Source organism: Carlito syrichta, unplaced genomic scaffold (assembly GCF_000164805.1).
Source record: "Carlito syrichta isolate Samal-C Ts95f unplaced genomic scaffold, Tarsius_syrichta-2.0.1 Scaffold306577, whole genome shotgun sequence".
Taxonomy (NCBI): Eukaryota; Metazoa; Chordata; class Mammalia; order Primates; family Tarsiidae; genus Carlito; species Carlito syrichta.
The window spans coordinates 277,760-300,910 of NW_007250673.1; the positions used below are offsets into that span (position 1 = coordinate 277,760).

At 40.2% G+C, this 23,151-nt stretch overlaps 1 protein-coding gene across 1 annotated transcript in view; it reads right to left on the bottom strand.

The window, feature by feature from the left end:
• DOCK4 (dedicator of cytokinesis 4) overlaps positions 1-23,151 on the bottom strand; it is a 534,984-nt gene that overhangs the window by 17,222 nt on the left and 494,611 nt on the right. The window contains exons 38-42 of the mRNA XM_021715022.1: positions 20,064-20,150; positions 18,178-18,282; positions 11,390-11,531; positions 9,906-10,072; positions 6,528-6,614 (exon numbers count right to left, since the gene is read on the bottom strand). Coding sequence (XP_021570697.1) covers positions 6,528-6,614; positions 9,906-10,072; positions 11,390-11,531; positions 18,178-18,282; positions 20,064-20,150 — 588 coding nt within the window. The remainder of the gene's footprint in view (positions 1-6,527; positions 6,615-9,905; positions 10,073-11,389; positions 11,532-18,177; positions 18,283-20,063; positions 20,151-23,151) is intronic.

The window sequence follows — 23,151 nt, forward strand, 5'->3', positions numbered from 1 at the left end:
GGCCACTGCACTCCAGTCTGGGCGACAGAGTGAGACTCCAACTCAAAAAAGCCAAACAAACAAAAACAAAAGTATCACACTCTTATATAAAACTTGAAACCAGGTAAAATGAAACTGACTTGTTTAGAGAGGCAAACATGATAAACTAAGCACGGAAGGGATACCATAAAGGTTGGGCTAGTGGCTACCTTTATGGTAAAGGGGTACATAGGGGGCCTCCAGGATGCTGTTGTCAATGTTCTGTTTTCTTCACCTGAATGGTGGTACAGGGGTATTTACTTTCTGATTATTTGTAACATTAAACTGTTGGTTTATGCACAGAAAAGCTAAACCTAAAGGAGAAGACACAGAGCTCTGATCAACTGAAAGTTACAAAGTAAGCAAAATATCTTAGAAGAAGAACATGGAAATAGTGGGCGCCAGGAGCTGGGGGAAGGGGAAAAGAGAGGACTATTGTTCAATGAATAGAGTTTCAGTTTTACAAGATGAGAAACTTCTAGAGATCATGTATTTAACAATACTGGACTATACACTGAAAGATGATTCCAATAGTAGATTTTATGTTACTATGCTTTTGACCATGATAAAGTAAAAAAGAAATCTCTCTCCATCTTTATAAATTTAACCGTTATTAATAGGGATTTTTTTTTCTAAAAGGTAAATGAAACAAAATATAATAAACGCTGGCAAAAGATAAACCACACCTTGGGAAAATATTTCCAACAGAGGTTCCAGAAGAAGTGTTAATAGTTCTCAAATACCGAAGAAAACTTGACAAAGGGTATGATTGGTGCATTCACAAAAGAAAAAGAAAGAATAAATAAATATATGAAAACATATCATACTCACTACATTTGATAAATGCCAATAACAACAATAACAACAACAACAACAACAAAAACCCCCATAAACGTTCAACTCTAGTATGATAATTTTTGGTCTATTATTTGGAAAGTTAAAATAAAGTGCAACACCTAGTGTTGGAGAGGATGCTGGGAAAATAGGTATTCCTGAGAACAGTTATCCCCTCCACACAGGGTATAACTGATACATCCCGTTACTGATCGATGAATCAAAAGTTAAACTGGAGGCCAGGCATGGTGGCTTATGCCTGTAATCTCAGCACTCTGGGAGGCAAAGGCGAGAGGATTGCCTGAGCCCAGTGGTTGAGACCAGCTCAGGCAACTTGGTGAGACCTCATTTATACAATAAATTTTTTAAAAAATTAGCCAGCCGCAGTGGTGTGCTCCTGTAGTTCCAGCTACTTGAAAGGCTGAGGTAAGAGGATTACTTGAACCCAGAAGGTCAAGGCTGCCCCATGAATGTGCCACTGGACTCCAGCCTGGAGAACAGAGTGAGACTCTGACTCAAACAACAACAACAACAACAAAAAAAACTGGGGATACTTTTCGATGAATTAATTTACTTCTAGAGAAATAATTCTAAGGAGATGGTCAAAGAAGTATGCAGAGGTGTGTGTATAAAGAATGTTCATAAAATAAATACTTCCCTCTAGCTCCCAGGTTGTGATCTTTAAATACTATTTGCCACTAAAATGAAAAAATCAGGAGTCAACGGAGAAATGGTTGCTTTTAGGTCTGGGGCAGGAGATGTGCAAGTGGTCCTGTACCACCTTGTCATGCCAAGATGACATTAAAGTATCTGAGAGGACAACATTAAATTCTCTTTACTGGAGAATGTCCTTGGAGGACAGAAAAGAAGACAGGTGACCAGATCTTATCTCCTTGTCAATTGAACCTTCAAGTAAATAGACTAAAAATAATGGCATAGGAGGAAGAGATGTTATCTATGGAATGCCCTAGCAGGAAGTCCCCAGCCAAAGGATTTCTTAAAGTAAATCAACCCAGGATCCATGAGGCATGATTAGAGTGTCCCTGAGAAGCTTTACAATGAATTCCCTGGAGTATAAAATGGAATGTTTCATTATTTACACTTCATAATCTAAATATGCCCCTGTAGGCCAGGCTCGGTGGCTCAGCCTGTAATCCCAGCACTTCGGGAGGCCGAGGCAAGAGGATTGCCTGAGCTCGCGAGTTCGAGACCCATCCAGGCAATTTGGCGAGACCTGTCTCTACAATAAATCAAAAACTAGCCAGGAGTGGTAGTGCGTGCCTATAGTTCCAGTTACTTGGAAGACAGAGGCGGAAGGATCACCGGTGCCCAGCGGGTTGAGGTTGTGGTGGCCAGGAGCATGCCACTGTACTCCAGTCTGGGCGACAGAGTGAGACTCCAACTCAAAAAATTAAAAAATAATAAATAAATAAATAAGCCCCTGTATGAAGAACTGTGTGAACCTCACTTAGAGAGTTTCTATTATTCCAAATTATTGTTCCAAATTATTATTATTGCTGTTGGGAAGAAGGACCCGGAAGATGAGGTGTGATGTCTCAGAAGTGTTGCTGCTTCATCTGAAATTACTAGTAAGGCTTGATGGTGGGGGAAGTTGCTGGGTTATGTGTCTAATTTGACAATCTGATCCTGTATGTTAGATCAGTAACCAGACGTACTTGGATACCACTGGAAAAAGACTCAGGAGTGAATCTGAAGAAGCTCCCAGCAGGCAGAGATGAACATTTTGAAATTGAATAAGAACAATAACTGCCATGGGTTAAAACAACAAGTATGCTTAAATGCATGCTACTAATGATATTAAAAACAAAATCAACCACACAAAAACCTTTCTGGTCACTTTTGTAGGATGCTAGGGAACCAAATTACTATTTTGAAAACTGGTAAATAAAGGAAAAGAAAAGAACATTATCTTTCCTTTCCTATACCTCAGGGTAATCTAATGGTTAATGTTATTATTACTCTTTTTAGAAGTACTCCAATGAGTAAATAAAGATGAAATGATAAAATATCACCATTTTGTAACCCCAAAGATGAATGGATCTGGGCAATGATCATCAACAGCTGCCAATATCTCACACACACACACACACACACACACACACACACACAACAACAACAACCAGAAGCATATAACTCCAGAAATGAAGGCTTGTGAAAACAAAAACACAGTATCTTATCAGGCCTCTAGATCTGACTACCAATTTACAAGAAAGGCAGGCAACAGAGAGACGCTAAATAAATGACTGCATCCCTTGCAGTCTGCAAAATCCAGATCTCAGGAAACATTTCAGGATAAATGATCTAGTTTCTTAAAAAAAAAAATCAAGGAAAAGAAGTAATGTGGGGAAGAAACCCATAAAGTGAGAGACCTAGGAGACATTTCAGTCAGCCGCAGCTGCAGCGTATGGACCTCATTGGGATCTGGATTCAAGCAACAAAAAGAATAAATACATAGATAAATAAAATATAAAAGAAAATAAAAGACTTGGTAAAGTGTGAATGAATACTGGATATTTTATGATCAAGGAATTCTCATTAATTTTTAATGTAATAATATTGTGAGTTTTAAAAATAAATACACATTCTCAGATATTTACAGATAAGATAAAATGATGTCTTGAGAATTGCTTCAAAATAATACAGAGTGAGATGGAGCTGATGGAAGTGCTGCTGAAACAAGACTGGCCCTTTTGATAGCTGCTGAAGTAAGGGGATGGGTGACTCAGGTTCATCATATGCCTTCTCTACTTTTGTATGATATGGCTTAAGATTAGAAAGACCATTGGCTGCCACATACAAGCAGACCTGTTAGGTGGCCACTGCAGTAACCAGACACTAGATGGCGCTATCAGTGGGGGTGGTTGGACTCTGGGTATACAATATTTTTAAAGCAGAGTCGCCTGTTTTTCTAATGGATATAATGCGGTGTGATAATATTCTCATGATCTTTTGTTGACTTTTATATTTATTTATTTTTCCCTCCCCTCCACTTCCCTGTCCCCTTTTTGTTGACTTTTAAAAAAATCATTATTTATAGACACTAAACTGTAAAAAGCTTATCTTGTTTAAAGATTTTTAAATGAGTTTTTTTTTTAATCAGAAAATGAGCTTGGGAGGTTTAAAAACAATAAATAAAATACAATAAAACAATAAAAAATAGTTCAAAAGCATTGCTATCACAACAAAATTTAATAGCCATTCTGGGTCTGTGGTTTAGAAAATAAAGTTCCACAATTTCATCTGAAACCTTTCGTACTGCATGTATCAGAACTTAGAACTTTTCAGAATTTAGAAAGGAAATGTAGAGCATCTATGGTAAACTGTGTAAACCCCAATGGGAACTGGGGTAGATTCCTTTCATCAAAGGCATTAATATTTCTGCAGTGAAACATATGAACGTTCACACTAAGTGAAATGAAGTTAATAAATGGCCTTATATTAGAAGAGTTTGGATGTATTACTAGCAAATGAGTTTTGGAGCCAAACATATAAAAACATCTTTTGGCTTTCAGATTTTGGCATGGCAGTTAAGGGTTTTTATTTATTTACTTATTTATTTTTTGAGTCAGGGTCTCACTCTTTCAGTCAGGCTGCAGTGCAGTGGCATGATCATAGCTCACTATAGCCTTGACCTCCTGGAGTCAGGTGATCCTCCTGCCTCAGTCTTCTGAGTAGCTGGGACTACAGATGCACGTCACCATGCCCACCTGACTTTTGTTTTGTTTTATAGAGATGAGGTCTCACTATGTTGCCCAGGCTGGTCTTGAACTCCTGGGCTCAAGTGATTCTCCTGCCTCAGTTTCCCAAAATGCTGCGATTAGAGGCATGAGCCACCACACCCTGCTGCAGATAAGGAATTTCAATTCAATTTGGCATACCATATTGAGTACTTACTCTGTGCCCCTGCTATTGAAACCCTTATACCGGAATTAAATCAGTAAGCCAATAACTTAAATAGAAGGTGGGGACGTTCTAGGTAGCAAGAACAACAGAAAAACACAAAGGTTGTTAAGAGTGGGCTGTGTTCAGGGAACAAAATAGCCAAGCTTGATTTGTTCTGTTTGACAGAACATAAGATTACATCCTTTAATAAAGTAGGCAGCTAATGTTTGAAATGTTGTGTTTACCAATGCTCCTTTTATCATCATCAGCATGCTACTTTTCATCAGCATGGTGTGTGTGTGTGTGTGTGTGTGTGTGTACGAGTGTACAGCATTTCAAGGGCTAGGACCATTGGTGAGACTTTATAGAATTTAACGCTCTGGGTACTAAGGAGCTGAAACAGCTCTCTAAATCATTAATGCAGCATGGATGACTAAGAACATTTCTGTGGATTGGGCCTATGCCATTCAGCAGGAAGTATAACAACAAGACTTTCTGAGCACTGTGTTTAGAGGTCTCCCCTCTTCCATGGAAGGTACCAGGGTAAACCATGTAAGCAATCAGTTCTGGGGGACCCTGGACTCAGATTGTACATGCAATTTCACTGATGTAAGCTGCTGACTTGAGTTCCATTTGTTTAGGGAAGCCTATTAATTTTTTGGCAATGCAGAATGAAAATCTCATTCATTCTTTGGTTTAATCGAATATGACCAACTGAGGGCAATTTCAATGCTGACAGATTTTGGGTGGGACAAGTCATTCCTGAAAGACAATTTGGGTAGGAGCTGCTCTTTCTTCTGTATTGACAGAGAAGCCTTGTGCCCTAAATAAGGCAAGGGTCACATTTTATTTTCACAACTGTCACACAGACCACTGAGTCAATCAAAGGGCTGGCCTCAGCTATAATGGATGTCCCAAAGAGGATGAGAGATTGTAGGGCTGTGGCTACATTGAGGGGCTCTCAGCTGAAAGAACAGTACAGACAGCTGGGTAGGGTCCCACCCTGGATGTTGTGGCTTTCAGAGACTGCACTCCTGGCTGTTTACAGCTGGGAACTGGAGCTGGAGGAAGGTTCTTGGGTGCGGTGGTTAACCAGGTTCTGTAGTGGCACTCGCTGACCTCCAGAGGGTGCTCCATCCAGGACTGCTCAGTGAGACTGATAACATCACCCTCCCCCCTATTGGGAACTGTCACCGTGTGGACTTTTAGCATCAGGCACTGCGCAGAGGCTTTCCATCAGCCTCACTTCTCCTGTAAGTCTAGAAGAGACGAATACAACTGGCTTTGGTTTGAGTTTCTTTCCCCCCCCCCACTTGCTATGTGATCTCTGGCAAAAGCTTTTGACTTGTCAAAAATTGCAAACAAACAAAACAAAACAAAAGAAAAAAACGAGGGTAAGATTGTATATTCAGAGCTCTGATGAAGTAAGATAAAGTAGGTAACATGAGCACTGGCTGGACACAGAAAGCACTGAAGATCACGTAGGTACAATCATTAGGATAGCTGGAATTCCAGTTCTTCTAGCTCAAGGGCCTGAGTAGATTTTTGTTTTTTATATGCGGCAAATCTAGTTGCTTTTAAGAAATCCCTCTGGCTGGATGCACTAGGACCATGTTCATGTTCACCTTCTCAGCCTTGGTAATAGTGGTCCCTATCACAAACATTCACACTTTTAGTGTTTCCAGGAACTTTGAATCAAAGCGGACGTAACGTGAATCCATAGCACCACTCCAGGCGAGAAAGTACTGAAGAGGAAGCTATATGATCCTTACCACTTCACGCTTTTCCACTTCAAACCAGCGGGAAATGCCAGGCAAACTCTGCACCAAGTATAATGACGTCCTCTCCACCCAGAGACTCTGCAAAATATGAAGCAAATTGAATCCCCAAGTCGCCCTCCTGTTAACAAAGGTCCTGCACTATGACTAGTGTTTGTCCTTCATTGCTACTAGGCTTTGTTTATTCCTGTTGGCTTTTCTTTCATCTTCACACAAGCACTCAGGAAATTATCACAGTAAGATATTGCTGAGCCTTATGTTAATAAATTCATTGTACGTCATCAAACTTTTTTGTATGTAAAATAAATGAGCTCCTACTTCAGACAGCAAGCTTAACAATATAAAAATAGGCCATCGTATTATTTTCTTCACTGTTTCTCTAAAATTCCAATTTAAACTCTCTTTACTCCTCAGGGTCTAGCCATTTTTATCTGGAAGGGGTAATCGTATCAGCCAGTCACTACAAAATTAGGATAGACTCCTAAAGGAAGAATAGGCTCAAGGCGTCACGTAGCTTGGACTTTCTACTTTTAAAGGGACCTACTCAAAAGATACATCTAGTTACCTGTAGAACCAGGACTTCTGACTCCTCCTCTATTGCTATGTCCACTGTGCCACATTCTCTTGTGCCTGTTTGAACTGCTATCCTTGAGTCAATTCTGTATTCCAGAGACTGGCTCCCTCTGGCCAGGGGACCCATGAAGCCCTACTGCTTTTGACACAAGCTGCTGTTGATGAGAGGCTTCTCTTTTGTCCACTGGGTTTCAGCATCTGGGCCTTAACTTTCTTATTTAAACTAAATGTATTCCCAAGAGGATAATAAGCTTTACAGAATTTCTGAAACAGCGCCATGTATTCAAACAACAACAACAAATGGAAGCCCTTCTTTGGGCCAGCCTAGATGTACTGAGATGAATACAGCCAGCCACAGTCCCTGTGACAAGAACTTGCAGTGAGTGTTCTGACGTGTTGACAGGGAGGTCAGAAGATAAACAGAAGCTCAGAGCAAAGAGGAAGAAGGGGTGTTCAAGGTGCGGAGGGAAAACAGAGGAAGATGCAGGCACACACGCCAGCCTGGGGGAGGAGAGCAGCAGTTCTCAGAGGAGGCGACACGTGAGCTGCATTTTGAAGAGTGAGTAGGAGTTTGCCAGGAGGAGAGTGGGGGTAGCAGCACAGGCAGGAGGAAGCAGCAGGCAGGGAGACAGAGCTGCTTGGGAAAGGGCATGGGGAGAGAGGAAGGGAAGTTGAGTGTCGCTGGAGCTGAGAGGAAGGGGGTGTGTGTGAGTTGTGGAGGAGATGAGGCTTCTGGAGGGGCAGTTTGGAGCCAGATTCTGAGGGCTATCTGCAAAGGAGTAAGGAGCCAGATCTGTTGTTATTTTTTAGGAGGACTGCTGGGCCACTGATAAATATTTAAAGGGATGGCCACAAGGTAATATGGGGCAGTGGAAAAGGCAGTGGAGGAGTCAGAGAATGTGGGTTCTAGAACCAGGTCTACCTACCAATCATCAGAATGTGACTCTGAACAAGTCAACGATCTGATGCCAGTGGATTTTTGAGTATTTTTTCACTAGAAGCAACTGCAAGGCAAACTCTATCACAAACTAACCATATCTTTCATTGATTTTGGAAGGTGAAAATAAAAATATAAGCATCCAGGAAGGACTAGAAGATGATCACAGGTATTTTCAGTAATCCCAGTGTTATTTTCCAGTTGTCTCCTTGACACGCGGCCCACCCAATCTGCTTGCACCAAGGACTGCCCTTTATTTAACCCCAACAAAACTCTGTAAAACTCTCATGCCTTTCCCTTCTGATCTCTTCTTGGCTGTGAATAATTCTGGAATGACATTCTGGGAGCGCTGGGAGCCTGACACTCAGGCAGAGCTGGCCAGGTGAGTTCCCATTAGACAAATCATAGTGTTAGAAGCACATTTCCTAGTTTAAGGAGAGAATATCTTTATTGAAAGATGCTAAGCCAATTAGCCCACAATAATAAGTTCATTTTGCAGTCTTTGTTTAGGTTCGAAATACTGACCACCTGGGAATGTATCTGGTTTCACTATGTCACTGTTTGCAAAAAAGCGGTAAATTCTAATTTATCTGCTGAACAATTCTGCCCCTTTCCCTCAGTGGGGCTGTGAGAAATCTTATCCTTTTCTGACTGAGAGGGTGTTGAACTAGTTACGCATATTGAAGCTTCTGAGAGCAGAGAATTCAACATACATAGAGTTCAAGATTTACTTTTTTTTACTCTGGGTCCTCTCAAAAGTCCTCATTACATACTGTTCTAAAAAGAAAAAGCAGTAATAGATGGTGCAGAACTTACCCATCGGCCCAGCCGTCTACCCAACTGTTCTCTGCTTCAGGAACCTCCTTTTCCCTGTTCATTAAGTATTCTTTCCTCACTGCACTCTACTGTATCTGAGAATAAATATCCTGACGTTCCCGCAACTGGTTCAACATGAATGAATGAGAGAACTGAGCTCAATCAAGAGTTCTCAAAGACTAGCCTTAGGACCCCTGGCATTAGAATCATCACAAAAAGACTGGTACCAAAACTTCCTCCCAGACCCACTGAGTCAGAATTCCTGGGCTGGAGACCAGAAGACTGCTTGGTCAGAATGTACTACATGTCACTCTGATACACAGCAAAGTAGCAGAACCAACTAGACTACATGATTTCTGTGAGGGGGACCCCAAAAAACCCAGAATTATTTTTTTGGAGGGCAGGCCCCTGGTAGCACGACTTCCATCACTAGGTAAGTGTTCTAGGAACCCATCAGCATCAGTGTACCAGCTAGCATTGTTGTGAGAGGCTGCATTCGGTTTAAATGAGTATTTTTTTGGAGATTCTTTCAAAGTGTTTGTCCATTTCATGATGGGTGATTTACCAGTGCACCTGCCCACACTGTGCTGAGTGTTCAGCAGTTTTTGACCAAAAAAGGCATGAACCCCGTACCCCACCTTCCCTTTTCACCCAATCTCGCCCGACTTTTTTTATTTTTCTGGATGCAAAAAGACCTCAAAGGGAAACATTTTGCCAATGTAGAAGAGGTGAAACAAAAAAACAGAAGCACTAAAAGGCATCAAAGTGGACAAGTTCAAAACTATTTTGAGCAGTGTTTGAAAAAAGCACCTTGATAGGTATATTTCATCAAACGGAGAAGAATTTGAAGATGACTGAAGTTTAAGCATGTAAGAATAGATACACAATTTTTAATAAATATTCCAGGTTTTTTGGGTCCCCCTTCATATAGTACCTTCTGATTCAGACAATTGATACTATTCTGAGTAAATATTAACCAAGGGTGGTACCCCCAGGTGCTCACAATCTATCTGGGGAGTTAGCATGTAATAAGGACTGCATGGTACCTTGAACTCATTCTCTTTATCCTTAGTGCCTTTGTGAAATGGTCTGTCATAGCGGAATTTCCAGATATGATTCACTTTATAAAAACTTTTGATGTTGTCCGGGACACCCTCCCTCTGCAGGACCTCTTGGCTCTCCGGAATGGGAGTCACGGCATATATTTGCAAATCTAGGATTCAAGAGTCAAGGAGAGAACCCGACTTGGCAAACTCCATAGAAGTCTGGCTCGAGCAGAGCTGTGGCAGGGAGGAGAGGATGGGTAACAATCTGGTGTTTCCATTTTGGTTAGAGTCATTTTAAAAACTGCCAAGAACTCAGTGAGTAGCAAATCATGTCTCAAACTATAGGCCTTGAACTAGTTCTAGGTAGGTGAAGTAACAGTTTGAAATTTCCATGAACTGTGAATTTAGATAACACTAGCCTCTTTTTGTTGGGGTGGATGGGAAAGGTTTGGGTCTTAGGAAGTCAGAATTCGGATCACCCTAATCCTTGTCATGAGACAATTTTTAGTCTGTGCATGACCCATTTAAATTCACTATTTGCTTATAATAATGTGTAAAGACCTATACAACCATAACCAAAGGCAGAAACCAGAACAATGACACTGACTTACATTTACCTGTGTGATTTTCTGTGTCCCCAACCTTCCCACATTTGTGGTATCTGCTCTCCCAAATCTTGTACGGATAGACAGAGTATTTATAGTTGTTCCTTTTTAAAAATTACATTATATTTACTTGGATATTTACTCCTTCTCTTCTCATTCAATGAAAGATAGAAAGTATTTTTCTATTTGTAATTTCTTTCATATTGGTTTCTGCTTTGTTATGGTATCCATAATGTTAGTGGAAGTTTCAGGTATATTGCTTAAGGCTTTCAGTTTCAGGAAGAGGCAGAGGGACTCACAAAGGAGTGTGAGGCAAACTGCCTTTGTCTCTAATGTCTATGTAATTTCATTTGAGTTGTTTGTATTTAGACATGGCAGTGTGAATTAAAAAGCAATTATTAAAGGCTGTCTGGGACATTATAGCTAAGAGGCCCCAAAAGATACGGTACCTCTTCTCTCTCATCTACATTCCAGAATAAAAATATCAGGGGGACAAAGGGTAGATAGCGTATACCTGTAAACATAATGCTATCATTTTCTTGAACTGAAGTAATTTCCACAGGATATACAGAGGAAAATTATTCTGTAGGAAATCACTAAAAAAGAGCTTTAAAAGCAGGGTTGAGATACACAAGAGGCTTAATTAAAAGGGAACTATGCTTTTAAGGGGTTTTCTTTCAACTAACATCATGATAATAAATGGAACAATTAAGCTCTGCTCAGAAGGAGCTAAACTGAAATTATGAAGACGAGAAAGCGGGAGAGTAAGAATGTGGCTATCAAGAAGGGCCCTGAGGCTGAACAACCTTGCAGGAAAATGCTCCGTAGCTAAGAGCCAGTGTCATCTCACTGGAATCTTGCCCTTGCAGGTGTGGATACATTGAGCTTCTGCCTGGAAGATGGTCTCATCAGGCTGGTTGGCATGCTGCATGGCAATGGCGTGGGGAAACTCATTCAGCATTCTCTGTTGGAAGGCTTCCAGTCTCTCATAGTCATGACCTCGACACACAAACTCCTTATTCTGGAGATGGAACCCAAAAAGAAAGTAGGGCTATATCATTAAGTGCGTTAATTACAGAGAAGCCAAAAAATAGGACATGGACAGTAAATGACCACATGCCCCTTATCAATATACTCTAACAAGAAAAAAATAAACTGAAACAGTCTGAGTAATTTGTCCCAATGTAAACAAACAAACAAATAATTAGAGACAGTGTCTCACTCTGTTGCCCAGGCTGCAGTACAACTGTACAATCATAGTTCACTGCAGTCTTGAACTCCTAGCCTTAAATGATCCTCCTGCTTCAGCCTTCTGAGCAGCTAGAACTACAGACACATGTCACCAGGTTCAGCTAATTAAAACTTTTTTTTTTGGTAGAGATGGAGTCTCGCTATGTTGCCCAGGCTGGTCTTGAACTCCTGGCCTCAAGCAATCTTTCCATCTTGGCCTTCCAAAGTACTGGGATTATAAGTGTGAGCCACTGTGTCCAGGCTGTTGAAATATTAAAAATGCAAGATGAAGAACATGAAACTTCACTCTCTACTGCTTTTATTATTATTTTTTAAAGTCAGAATCTCACTCTGTCACCCAGACTGGAGTGCAATGGCATGCTCACAGCCACCGCAGCCTTGACCTGTAGGGCTCAGGCGGTCCTTCTGCCTCGGCCTTTCAAGTAGTTGGAACTACAGGCGCGCGCTACCACGCCTGGCTTATTTTTTGATTTATTGTAGAGATGAGGTCTCACCAAGTTGCCCAGGCTGGTCTCGAACCCCTGAGCTCAGGTAATCCTCTCGCCTTGGCTTCCCAAAGTGCTGGGATTACAGGCTTGAGCTATCGCGCCTGTCCTTCTTCTGCTTTTAATAAGAACAAATAGAATGCATCACTCTTCTCAAGTCACTTGCATGAGGTACAAAGAGGTTTTGATTCTCAGAGTACCAAATTATAAAAACAAAGCAACAGTGTTCCCTTTAAATGTTCATGAGTACATGTGTTAAAGATTATTTTTATAAAGTTCATATCTAACTCATGTGGATAAAGTCACTATTTGGAGGAAAAGTAAAGACAATCTCTAAAAATACATTTTATTACATTTTTCCTAAAAGGCCACTGAGATCAGCCTTAATACTTTCACTAAGTGGAGCCTTCCATGGAAAGAAGACAGCCCATCTGTATTCCAGCTTTGGGAAGGGCTGGCAGAGAAACTTCCCTGCCACAACCAGCTTAGCTCTTGGAGCTAGGAATCCTGTTAACTGGCTGAAACTAAGGATGAGGATTTTTAGGGCCTTGCTAAATGTTGGACCTATTTTTATCTGTTTGTTTGTTTTTTTTAAATTTTCTCTCTATATAAATATTCTGTGGGTCATGACTCTCTTATTCAGGTAAGAATGGTGAAGGCTAAGAGAGCTGGGAAGATGGGCAGTTTTCCCAGCTCTCTTAGTGATCTGCTTGGATATGAGGAACTCTTTCTGACAGTTTAATAATAATGAAATTATAGTTGTTGAGCACGGTCATTGATAAAACACTCCACATAAATCTTATTTAACCCATATGAACTTGAGAGGTAGTCACCCACACACCCTATTTTATAATTAGGGAACCAAGACTTCAAGTTTGGTTTTTTTTTTTTGAGTCAGAGTCTCACTCTGTTGCCCACGCTGGAGTGCAGTGGCACAATCATGGCTCACCACAGTCTTGAACTCCCGGGCTCAGGCAATCCTTCTGCCTTAGCTTCCCATGTAGCTGGGGCTACAGGTGGGGGCTACTGTGTTCGGCTAATTTTTTTATTTTTTGTATTATTTTTTGTAGAGAAGAGGTCTTGCTATGTTGCCCAGGCTTTTCTTGAATTCCTGGGCTCAAGCAATCTTCCAGCCTTGACCTCCAAGAGTGCTGGGCTTACAGGTGTAAGCTGTTGTGCCCAGTCAGTTCTGAGTGCTTAAGTATTTTGTCCACATGTACTAAACTGAGACTCAGGTCTGAGTCTAAACCCTGAGTGCTGTCTACTCCGAACATGGCCTGGTATATCCAGGAAAAGCTCCTAGTAGCTACCAAGATCAAGAAAGGTCATGGGATCTCATGCCCTGGAGATCGTGAAAAAAGAAGAGAGAGCAGTACATGGCCTGGGGAGATAAGACCAAAGTTTTCAGTGTTTTTCAGGTCTATGAGGTTCCTATTTTTGCATAAACTGCCCTTCTGAGCTGTATTTTTAAAATTCTGCTCAAAAGATAATAAATTTGCTCAATAAAATACAATACATCTCTTCCTGCCTATTACAGGAACCCAAAATAATATCTGAAGAGCATAATAACTGAAATATTTTTAAATACAATGCTTATATATAACAACAGTCTGTAAAAATCAGAGAGTTACTCTAAGCATATAAGCATTCAATGGTATTGAGAAACCATTTTGTTGCATTCGTACGAAGTTCCAACTACTTGGGAGGCTAAGGCGAGAGAATTACTTGAGGCCAGGAGTTTGAGACCAGCCTGGGCAACAAAGTTAAATAAAATTTAAGAAAAATTAGCTGGTGTAGTGATGTGCACATTTATATCTAACTACTTGGGAAGCTAAGTTGGGAGGATCTCTTGAGCACAGGAATTCAAGGCTGCAGTGCCATGATTATGAGGCATAATTTCCGAACATTTTCAACATCTCAAAAAGAAATCCTGTGACTAGTATCAGTCACTTCCTATTTTCACCTTCCCCCAGCCCCTGACAACCAGAAAACTACTTTCTGTTTCCATGAATTTGCCTTACGGAATTATACAATGTGGCTGGCCTTTTGTAACTGGTTTCTTTCACGCAACATGATCCTTCAAAGTTCATCCATTTTGTAGCATATATCAGTACTTCCTCTTCCACTTTTTTTTTTTTTTTTTGAGTTGGAGTCTCACTCTGTCGCCCAGGCTGGAGTGCAGTGACACGCTCACGGCTACAGCAGCTTCAACCTACAGGGCTCAGGTGATCCTATCGCCTCAGCCTTCCAAGTAGCTGGAACTATGGATGCATGCTACCACACCCGGCTTATTCTTTCATTTATTGTAGAGACGAGGTCTTACCAAGTTGCCCAGGTTGGTTTCAAACCCCTGAGCTCAGGCAATCCTCTCGCCTCGGCCTCCCAAAGTGCTGGGATTACAGGGTTGAGCCACGCTCCTGGCCTGCTTCCTCTTTTTTTATTGCTAAGTAATATTCCACTGCATAGATACACTACATTTTGTTTATCCATTTGTCAGTTGATGGCACTGGGAAGTTTCCATGTTTTGGCTATTATGAATAATGCTATGAAGATTCAGAGAACGCTTTTGGTGAACATATAGTTTCAATATTCTTTAATATATATTAGGCTTAGAACCACTGGGTCATTCAGATTTATCAACACTCTTTAAAGAACCCATTTTCCATGAGGGGAAAAGATTGCTTAGATCGTACAATTGTATAAATGTGTTAAATTATTTGAGCTTTAAAAATTATCTTAAAATCAAACAATGAAAGGAAGTTTTAAATGTTAATATTTACTTATTTTTAAATAAAAGAACAGACTAGAATTTGAGTTCCTCAAAAAAATGTCCGACCCCAAGATTCCGAAGAGTGCAGTGCCCTTTAGAAACCAATAGAGGGGGACCCTTCTCCTTCTTTTGGAAGGAAACGCCATTTATAACCTGGAAAACTGTTTTAAAAAAGAATGATACAGAAAATTGATTTATTCTAATTGACTTTTTAACAAAATTTATTCAATTAGCTAATGCAGTTTTCTAATTTGCTAAACTCTCCTTAAATTATGACTCTTGCATTACTTCTAATTTTTTAAAACTTTACACTTTTAATTAACAGTAATTGCACATAATAGACAGATATCTATGGCACCTCACTGTACACTTTCTGGCTAAACTCAGAATTTGGTCAGAGCAGCATCACGTTTTTTGTGGACCCTAGACACTTTTGCCTACCTAGGTCCCCCATAATTTTTTTTTTTTTTTTTGAGTCAGGGTTCTCATTCTGTCACCCAGTCTGAAGTGCAGTGGCATGATTATGGCTCATGTCTCATGGCTTACTGCAGCCTCGACCTCCTGGGCTCAGGTGATCCTTTTGGCTCAGCATCCCAAGTAGCTGGGACTACAGGTTTACACCACCATGCCTGGTTAATTTTTGGATTTTTGTTTTTTGTAGAGCAAGGTCTTGCTATGTTGCCTAGGCTGGTCTCGAACCCCTGGGCTCAAGCAATCCTCCCACCTCAGTCTCCCAAAGTGCTGGGATTATATGCATGAGCCATCTCGCCCGGCCCATAAAAAATGTTGAAAATTATATTGTACAAGTAATTTGGTATATCAACATTAATATTATCTAATGTATAACATACAATAAACTACATAATGTATTATAACATTTTCTTCAACCTAAAAGTTCTGAAAACATTTGGTCCCTAATTATTGCACCTACTATACATAATGGATAGGTTAACCCTGGGTATGATATGAAAGAAAACATAACCTTTCACTTTGCACCATGTTGTGCTAACAGAGGAAAGGGCTGTACAGTTGCAGCATCATGTCTAGACCCTACTGTGCAGTCTCTAGCCCTCTGTGCTGCTCACATCTAGGTCTGTTACTCCACTCAGAACCTCAGTCTGGGCCATGTGTACTCCTCGGGGGGGAGGGGGGGGTTGCCGATAATAGCTCAGGACTATGTGTACTTCCAAAACCTAGTCTTTTAAATTCAGCATGTGTTCTTCGAATTTGCTTTTTTCTTTCTTTCTCTTTTGTAGACAGGGTCTTGCTATGTTTCCCAGGCTGGTCTTGAAATTATGAGTTTAGGCGATCCTCCTACCTCAGCTTCCTGGGTAACTGGGATTACAAGCGTGTGTCACTGCAACTACCTGCCATTGTTTTCATTCTGGGATTGAGATTTCCTTCTTCTCAAGCAGCTCCAGCTGCAGAGTTAGTCTTGTGACCAGGCACAACATCATGAGGATTCTCTTGTGATGCAACTAGTAGATTTCACATGGTGTCTCTGTAGCACCCAAACCCATGGGCATTTCTATCAACTGAAGAAAGCATCAACCTATCATTTCAGTATTTGTTCCTTGTGAAATTAAAATGAATAGTCTGTCTGACTATCTATCTGTCTTATCTACCTATCATTTATCATCTATCCATATCTATCACTTATCTATCATCTATCCTATCTATATATCTATCCAGCCAGCCAGCCAGCATCTATCCTACCTACCGACCTACCTACCATCCTATCTATCTATATTCTCTATCTACCTATCTATCATTTATTATTCATCTATATCTATCACTTATCTATCATCTCGATCATCTAACCTATCTATCCATCCATCCATCCATCATCTATCCTACGTACTGACCTACCTACCTGCCTAGCTCTGTATCATCTATCTGTTTGTCTATCATATTTTTCATTCTGAAAGGCAGATAAGCTAATGATTATTAAACAACAAAGTGAAATATTTCTCCTCTTCCTTCTTCTCTAAGCACACCCATCCTATATCCATTCATATGTGCTGAAAGTTAAAGCAAGATGTAAGTAAACACAAATATCAACATATTTGCATACCGAGATTTAAAGTTGTGATAAATTGACTTGATTTTACAAATTATCCCAGACACTTTTCCTTACTTGCTTGGGGAAGTACATTTCTTCTTTCAATCAATATTTTTATATATAAAAGATGCTATATATTGAAGTGTTCAATAAAAATCCAAACATGTAAGATACTACTTGGCAGAATGTGAAAAACAGAAAGAATGAGGTTGAATATTCTATTATCTAGTAGCTACCTTAAAATGTCTGAAAAATTTTCTTTGTAGAAATAGAGTTCATTCTAGCAATAAGTTAGATCTCTTTGCTGGCTGACATTTACCTTTTCACAAAGCTATCAAAATGCCAAACAACACTTTCACATGATTCTGGAGGTAGGGTTTCCAGATGATGTGAAATAAAACCACACTGTTTTCTTTTCTTTTCTTTTTTTTGAGTTGGAATCTCACTCTGTCACCCAGACTGGAGTGCAGAGGCATGCTGCCATGGCCACCATAACCTTGACCTTCTTGACTCAGGTGATCCTTCTGCCTCAGCCTTCCAAGTAGCTGGAACCACAGGCACATGCCATCATGCCCAGCTCATTTTTTGATTTATTGTAGACACAAGGTCTCACCAAGTTGCCTAGGCTGGTCCCGAACCCCTGGGCTCAGGCAATCCTTTCACCTCTGCCTCTCAAAGTGCTGGGATTACAGGAGTGAGCCACCATGCCAGGCCATACTGTTTTCTATAGTCTGCAACTCCCAGCCTCCTGTGATGTTCCACTGTTTTTCTATAATGCTAACTCTAGGGAAATTACAGACTGAATAGGACAGTGAATATCAAACAAGAAAAACTATAATTACCAAAGATTGCTCAACCAAGTATAGTAAAGTTGGAAAGAGATAGATTGGTTGATATCCAGGAAATTATTTAAAACAAGGTATTCTAGATTAATATAGTATTTACAAATATTTACAAATTGAATATTAAAATATATTAAAAATATCATAATGTTACAGACTTATTTCCTGTCTTATAAAACATTATTAACATCTTAGTTTCCTTGATTGGGATACCTGTATTAGAAGTATGAAAGTAAATTAAATAGTATATTACTTACTCTTAAAAAAAATGGAAATTTTTTCCCATAAAATCCAACTCTGAAGAACTCTGGTTCAAGTCGCTGCTGATCCATAATTTTGTCATACAAAGAGGCTTCCATCATCTAGAAAAGCATAGGAAGAGTTCTAAAATTTGGTTCACTTTCGTCTTTATCAACTTATAGAAGAGGATTTTCCTTGTGTATAAAGGAGAACTTTATTTTAATTGAGTCGGAGAAATTCTGACTCCATTTTTGATGTTTTAAGGCAGGGACTGGCTAACTTACCTATAAATGTCTAGAGAGTACATATTTTAGGTTTTGTGAGCCATATGGTCTCTGTCAAAGTAACTACTCAATTCTGCTAGGCCTACAAGCTGTAGTTTGCTTTAAAGGATCAAGCATATTATTACACACTATGACCAAAAAAAAAAACCAAAAAAAGTATTCCTATGCAATCTTTCCAGGAAATATTTTCTTCACAGTTAAATAGAAATGAACATGAATTATCAGAAGCAAAACCTTTCTGGAGAATTCTCGTGCCAGATGTAGTCACCTGTGGATTTGCTTCCACCTGGCTTGTGGCAATAATTCAGGACATTTGGAAGGTGCAACCTTGCACAGCTTGGGCAGGGATAAGCCAACAAACCAAACCAAAGGAGACCCATAGTGCAAAGTGCTGTCTGGGCTGAAAGCTCTTAAGTGTGTCTGACAGTGTTGAAACTATGAAGCACATAAAGCTTATGGCTTCCCATTCATAGTATTATCATCCCCAGGGTTTCCAGAGAAAGACTAATATTGCACTTGAACACTCCCCCCTATCCCCCACCCCCAGTAACAACACCCCAAAGAGCAGTTGGCATGAAGTGTAATGCTTTGAGTTTATAAAAATCACACCCAAGGGCTCTCACGGGTAAATATCGTCACCTCGCTTCTGTTATAGGGACAGGATGCCAAGAGATGAACAGCAATGTTTTTATATAAAACTGCAGTGCCTGCCAGAATCAGCATGATGGACTGAAGTTAAAACAATATTTTTCTCTCTGGTTTTCATGTTAGAAGAAATATCGATGAACTGCGGACATGAAATGCTAAGCCGAAAGGGCAGAGTCAGTTTCTGCCAGTTGAAGAAATTCCTTGTTGGGGGGTAAGGGATTTTATGAGCTGTTAAAGGCTTATGGTATCATCTTTTAAATGGCTACCTCAAAGTTAAAAGGTAACATTGTAATCTTTTTTAATATATAAAAACTGATGATCCTATTTTAGAAAGTCTGAGAGCTTAAGCACTCAGCAGGATCTTGTATATTACAAGATGACACAAAATGCTCATGTCACTAAAGAATAAAGAGGGCAAGAAGGACTTGTTTGAACCTAAAAGCAAAGAAGGTATAAAACATTTGGTTCAGAGAAGCAGAATATTAAATGCCTTGAGCTCTTAAGTACTCAAACCATGGTCTAGATCTAGTAAACAAAAACATATTTCTGAAGCTATCGAATGTGACCCTAAATCATTTAAAAATGAGTCAGGAGCCATTTCTACAGATTTGCAGATTATGGGACTAAGAATGAGAATGGCACAATTACAGAGATTCGTGTGAGAGTGGAAGCTCTTCAAACAGCGTGGAGGTTTTCCACAATAAACTGAAAGTATTAATCCTAGATTCAGTTGTATGTTTCATATGTGGTATTTTAGAATAGATCAGGGGTTCATGTTTTGTACATTAATCAAAAACATTATGCTATTTGTCTACGTAAATAGCTGAGTATGCTTCAGAGGAAGCACATCATAAAAAAGGGTTCCTGCGAGACATAGCAAGATGATCACAAAGTTAATTTCATAGAACCACATTGGGAGTCTAATCAGAAAAGGAGGCCACAGCCTGATGAGATGCAGCCAGGCACCTTACCCTCATCTTGCTCAGGTTCCTGTAGTCATAATAACTCTCGTACTGCTCAGCAATCTTCCGGCACAAGATAATGCCATTCTCCCAACACTGTGGACAAATGAATGGTATCAATGGAACCATCCCACAACACTGACTTCCTTTTACTCACAGGTCAGGACAGGTTGCTTTCAGATCATCAAGACTTACTCCTTCGATCACATCACTACAATTTTCAGCTTGAAAACATCATGTAATTAAAATGCAAATTATTAAAAATCTTTAGAAAGTTGGAGATGATAGCCAGGCTCGCTGGCTCAGCCTGTAATTCTAGCACTTTGGGATGCTGAGGTGAGTGGATTGCCTGAGCCCACAGGTTCAAGACCAGCCCAGGTGTGGTGGCGCACACTTGTGGTTCCAGGTAATTGGAAGGCTAAGGCGGAAGGATCGCTGGAGCCCAGCAAGTCGACACTGGGGTGGCCGTAAGTGTGCCACTGCACTCCAGCCTGGGCAACGGAGTGAGACTCTGACTCAAAAAAAAAAAAAAAAAAGAAAGAAAGTTGGAGATGATAATCTACCACAATAGTCATATGTTACAGAATATATGTTACAGAATATATGTTACAGAATATATGTTACAGAAGCAATATTCTGTTATTCCAGAATCATCATCTATGAAATAACAACAGTTCTACAAGGGTCAAATAGATGGATATAAACAGGCCCTTGGTGCTGAGGAGGAAATTACCACGGACTCTTAAGGCCCCATAATTATTATTATTTTTATTATTACTTAGTTGGGGTCTCTGTCACCCACACTAGAGTGCAGTGGCATGATCATGACAATCATAGCTCACAGCAGCCTCAACCTCCTGGGCCCTGGTGGTCCTTCTACCTCAGCAGCTGGAATAGTTGAGATTACAGGTGTGTGCCACCATGCCCATCCAATTTTTTGATTTTTTTGTAGAGGCAAAGTTTTGCTATGTTGCCCAGGCTGGTCTTGAACTCCTAGACTCAAGTAATCCTCTGACTTTGGCCTTCCAAAAGGCTTAGATTATAGGCGTGACCCACCATGCCCAGCCCTAAGACCCAATTATCTATGACTGGACCCTGGATTCGTAAGTTGGCTAAGTTGCCCTTGCAAATTGTGAGTATCCTAGCTGGTTATTCTCAGCAGACATTTAAAAATTCTTAGATTTAGCAGAGGTGCCAGTGAATTTTTTCTGCAAATGGCCAGAGAGAGTCAATATTTAAGGGCCGTACAGTCTTTGTCACAATGACTCATTCTGCTGTATAACACCAAAGGAACCATAGACACAAACAAGCATGGCTGTATTCCAGTGAGAGTTTATCTAGGGGCTGAACACAGTGACCCACACTTGTAATCCCAGCACGTTGGGAGGCTAAGGTGGGAGGATTGCTTGAGTCCAAGAGTTTGAGACTAACCTGGGAAACAAGATGAGAACGGGTCTCTACAAAAAATCAAAATATTAGCTGGGCGTGATGGTGCATGTCTGTAGTCCCAGCTACTCAGAGACTAAGGTAGAAGGCTCCCCTGAGCCCAGAGGTTGAGGCTGTGGTGAACCATGATCATGTCACTGCACTCCAGCCTAGGCAACAGAGTGAGACACTGACTTAAAAAGAAAAAATAATTTATCTAGGGATACTGAAATGTGAATTTCATGTCATTTTCCTATAGTATAAAATGTTATTCTTTTGATTTCAACCATTTAAAAATGTAAAAAAAGATTTGTAGCTTATGGGGCTATATAGAAACGGGTGATGAGCCATTTGACCTTGGACCATAGTCTGCAACCCTGATCTAGCAAAAACTCTTGGGAATGGTCTCATATACAAACCAGAGATTTTGTAATAGGTTATCCCACAGGTGGAAACTTCAGAGCCGGAGGGAACAAAGACATTTCTTTTGCTATTCATGTAATGATAGATCAGTGTAGCTAGATAAATAATAAAGGAGGATGTGAAACAAGCAATTTCCCTACATCAAAGTTTTACATGGACCCTATTATATTTTGTAAAGGAATAACAGCCACTGGTGGTATGTTAATTTTCTGTTTAACCATTGCAATTTGGGAGATGTATTTAAACCTAAAACATGTACTGTCAAAACATCTGAGTGTTCAAAACAAATAAACATTGGTGGTCAGATTGACACATTTAAAAAAAGAGTACTGGAGGGGATGGGAGAACACAACATCAGTATGGGTACCTGATCTTAAACCAGGCAAAGTGGGGACCAAAGGGAGGCCCCAAACTTTACCTGTACGATGACCACTTATATACCTAATCCTATACCCTACATCTTTTTTTTTAAAAAGAAGAGTACTGAGAGCCCTTGAAGAGGGAGCAGAAGTTGAGTTGAATAAAGTGATGTACTAAAATTGCATTATGAACTATGAGGTTTACTTAGCACCTCAGAGCATCTCTGTATTTGATGGGATGCTCTAAAATTCTATAAATAAATAGTTTCATATTTTTTATTTTTAAAAAAAGGGGGGCAAAATGCATGCCAATTTGGGGAGGGAGTGAGGGGTGACAAAGGTTTTTCAGAGAATAAAATACCTGAGTGCTGTGGTCTGCATGTTCAGGTCCCCCTCAAATTTACATGTTGAAATCTTAACCCCCAAGGTGACAATATTAGGAAGTAGGACCTTTGGAGGTGATTAGGGAATGTGTGGTGAGCCCTCGTGATTAATGCTAATGTCCTTATAATAGAGGCCCCAGAGAGCTAGTTAGCCCCTTTTACCATGTGAGGATACCTCAAAAAGGCATCATCTATGAGGAAGCAGAGCCTCACTGGACACTGAATCTTTCATGTCCTTGATCTTGGATTTCTTAGCCTCCAGAATTATGAGAAATAAATGTTCATAGGCTGCCTAGTCTAGGGTATTTTGTTATAGCAGCTGGCATGGACTAAGTCATTAGGTGTCAAACCTCGAGATCAGTGTTTACCAAAAGTGTAATGCAAAGTTCATGCACATTGGAATTTCCTAGGGTCCTTGTTAAAATCAGATTCCCCAACCCCATGCCAGACCTACTTAATCAGAATAAGGGGTGGGACCTGAGAATATGAATTTTAACAAGTTTTTGG